The 3,393-nt window shown below is 54.0% G+C and overlaps 1 protein-coding gene across 1 annotated transcript; it reads left to right on the forward strand.

Moving 5' to 3' along the window:
• Window positions 1–916: 916 nt before the first annotated feature.
• On the forward strand, window positions 917–1,659 carry LOC100901773 (uncharacterized; the record flags this gene model as incomplete). The annotated part of the gene is made up of 1 exon (XM_003741982.1): window positions 917–1,659. A coding segment is annotated over one exon (743 nt), but the record flags the coding sequence as incomplete, so codon positions are not given.
• Between the last annotated feature and the right edge of the window lie 1,734 nt (window positions 1,660–3,393).

Here is a 3,393-nt window from a genome sequence, read left to right on the forward strand (position 1 = left end):
ATACACGCATTTTGCGACGCTTCGATGGAAGCATTCGGAACAGTCGTCTACATCCGAGAACTCTCGAACGCGGGCGGCGCCAAGATTCATTCCGTGGTTTCGAAGGCTAGGGTAGCTCCACTCAAGTCAGAATTCTCAATCCACCGTTTAGAGCTCATCAGCGCGGTACTATCAGCGCGGCTGGTCGACACAGTAAAGTCGCACCTCAATTATCATTTCGATTCAGTCAAATATTGGTCGGACAACTCTCCCACTTTACATTGGATTAGAGACAACCCCAATCGGTGGAAGCCTTTCGTGGCCAACCGCATTAGAGAGATACAGTCTCTCTCGGATCCGGCAGACTGGAATTACGTAACTTCAGCGGAAAATCCAGCGGATCTGCTCAGCAGAGGAACGCCGATAGCGAGCGGTGAAACTAGAGATATGTGGATTCATGGACCCTCTTGGTTGACGGAACCGGGTCATCAGACAGTAGCTCACGCGCTGAACGACTTATTCGAGAAGAAAAATTAGAGGTGGAAAGGGGCAGCTCGAAATGCCTGGCGACTCGGGTTTCGGATTCAGCGGGAGAAGATGTCTTCAAAGGACAGCGATTGTCATCTTGGTCTGTTTTCGTATCCAGTACGGCGAGAGTCCTCAGATGGTTAGCTCTGTCCAGGGAACAGATCCGTCGAGAGGAAATGAGTTCACCCATTTCGCAGGCTACGGCGACTCAGAGATTAATAAAAAATATTCAGAGGCACTCCTTCGGTCAAGAAATCGAGGACAAGTGCAAATCAATCCCGAAGGGAAGTACATAGAATTTACAAGCTAGCGCCCTTCATCGATGAAGATGGCATTCTGAGAGGCCGATCTAGGTTGGAGCGCGCACACGAATTATCATTCGGTGAGAAGTATCCGATATTGCTTCCAGGCGAGAACTACGCGGTTAGGTTGCTGATCAAATTCGTTCACGAGAAGAGATATCTCCACGTAGGTGGCGTCGCCAGCACGTTGAGTCAATTGCGGAAGAATTACTTCATCCTTTCGGCGCGCAGGGCGGTGAAGAGCGTACTCAAAAACTGCAGAGTCTGCACGAGATTTCGCGTCGAGGCGGCTATGGAACCAGTGCCCCCGCTTCCAGAGTTTCGGATCGACACCGCACCAGCGTTCTCAGTTACGGGAGTTGACCATGCGGGTCCGATTCCCTACCGAGATCCCCAGGGCGGGATAGGCAAGAGTTACATCTTATTGTTTGTGTGCCCGGCGACGAGAGCCGTTCACATCGAGCTCGTACCGGATTTATCGGCATTTGAGTTTCTCCTGTCGCTAAAGAAATTTCTCAGTCGTTTCGGCACCACAACAAAAATAATTTCGGACAATGGATTGTCCTTTGTCAGAGCAGCTAAAGAGCTGAAAATAATATATGATCACGTGAAATCTCCGGCTGTCCAGCAGCACTTAGTGAATGCGGAGGTTTCTTGGGAATTCATAACGGCTAGAGCCCCATGGCATGGCGCTTGGTGGGAAAGAATGGTCCAAACGATTAAGAGACCGTTGCGAAAAGTTCTCGGGAGGAACACGCTTTCATTCAGAGAGTTAGAGACAGTTCTTACGGGAATCGAAGCGTTAGTGAATCAGAGACCACTGACATCAGTGCAATTGGATCCTAATGAGGTGAAAGCACTCTGTCCAGCAGATTTAGTCTACGGACACCATTCGAAAATAAGCTTACCAGAAATGCGCTTCAAGCCGAGGAACCGAGAGGCAGCTAAAGCGATCGTGTTTTCTCGTCGGCGTCGGTGGAAATATCAACAGGCGGTCTTGAGGAACTTCCAGAAGCGGTTCAAAGAGGAATACTTACAATATCTTCGTTCCGCGCATACCCGTGATCCAGTCACACCGCGGTCTATAAAGGTCGGCGACGTTTGTCTGCTCAAAGACTCAGCCCCCTCTAGAGGTCATTGGCCGCTGTGTCGCGTTCTGAGCCTTTCGGGGGGAGGGCGCACAGATCTACGGCAACGATCATGCCTAATAAAGATGGAAACGGGTCAGACTTTTAGCAGACCAATCCAATTGCTATACCCGCCGGAGGTTTAGCGAATGAACCACAGAGAGACAGCGGATCGGAGCTCCCGCGGAGCAGATCGCTGCAGAAAGATCACACATCGGTTACGGAAAAAAAATCAATATATTTATCATATATAAAATAATGGCATTGATGCCGGCGCGCTAGGGCATGCGCATCAGAGCCTCATAGGCTTCACGCTGGCGGCGCGCGAAGTCGGATTCGGGGCGCGTGCGGGCCCGTTCCGTCAGCAGCTCGCCGGCGAGCGCTCGGGTGCGTTCGCGCTCCCGCTGGAGCTCCTCCTCCCGCAGCCGATTCTCCTCGCGGAGTCGTGAGATTTCCGCATCCAGTGCGGCCTGGCCTGCGGTGAGGGAGTCGATTTCCCCGGACTGGATCCGGGGAGCTGGGGTGGTCCGGCGCTGGAGGGACGCGATGAGGAGGCGGCGGTTGTGTGCCGCTAGCATGTCGGCGGTCGGGGCGGGCGGAGTACGGTGCTGGACGGCGTCCGCGACGCGGCGGCAGAGTTCGGCACTGGTGGCCGGCGGGACTGCATCCCGGGTTCGGCTTCGCTGGGCACGGTTTTTGGCCTCCACGTACGGGCGGCGCTCCTCGAAGCTCATCCCGTCCCAGACCACACGGGCCGCGGCCCTCACGTCCCCGGTAGAGACACCACGGAAGTCGGCACGCATGCTCACCGATCGTACAAACAGGCCCAGTGGGCTCCGGTCAAAAACGCAGTCAGGCATGTCGTATGCTCGAGAAGACTGCATGACAAGTGACAAGAAATTATTTCGAGAGTAGCGGGTTGACGGGTATGAGAGGATTCGGCGACCAATGAGGAGGCAGGGGTGCGCGTCGCACAGATCGGGTTACGGTCGCTACAATGTGGCCGATCTCCGTTTCAATTCTAAAGCATTCGTCGCGCAGATCCAGTCTCCGAGATCTCAAATTCCTTCCGTCCTCATCCGGATCGATGTGAGGAAATGTACGAATATTGCCGATATCGAATGTCTTAGTCGAGCGTAGAGACCGATTCAGGTTTCCAGTTACAGCCGAAAAGTGTCGAGGTGGCTTCCGGAAGTCGGTAGGAATTTGGCCGGGAGTGTGGCGAATTCCCAAAGGTAGAATAATTCGTGAAGCGGTTATCAATAAATGAGGAACCGAGGAGAGGCCACAGGAGAGAACAGAACGTCGTGCGCCTGCACGTCGAGTTGCCTGTCGCGACGCGGCGGCAGCGGCGGCTCTCGAACACGACTTTTGCTATCGAGCCCTTGCGCAAGTCGAGGTGCACCCGGAGACGCACCAGTAGCAAAACCCGCAACTCCTCAGGGTATCCAGTACCA

Source organism: Galendromus occidentalis, unplaced genomic scaffold (assembly GCF_000255335.2).
Source record: "Galendromus occidentalis unplaced genomic scaffold, Mocc_1.1 scf7180000077240, whole genome shotgun sequence".
NCBI lineage: Eukaryota > Metazoa > Arthropoda > Arachnida > Mesostigmata > Phytoseiidae > Galendromus > Galendromus occidentalis.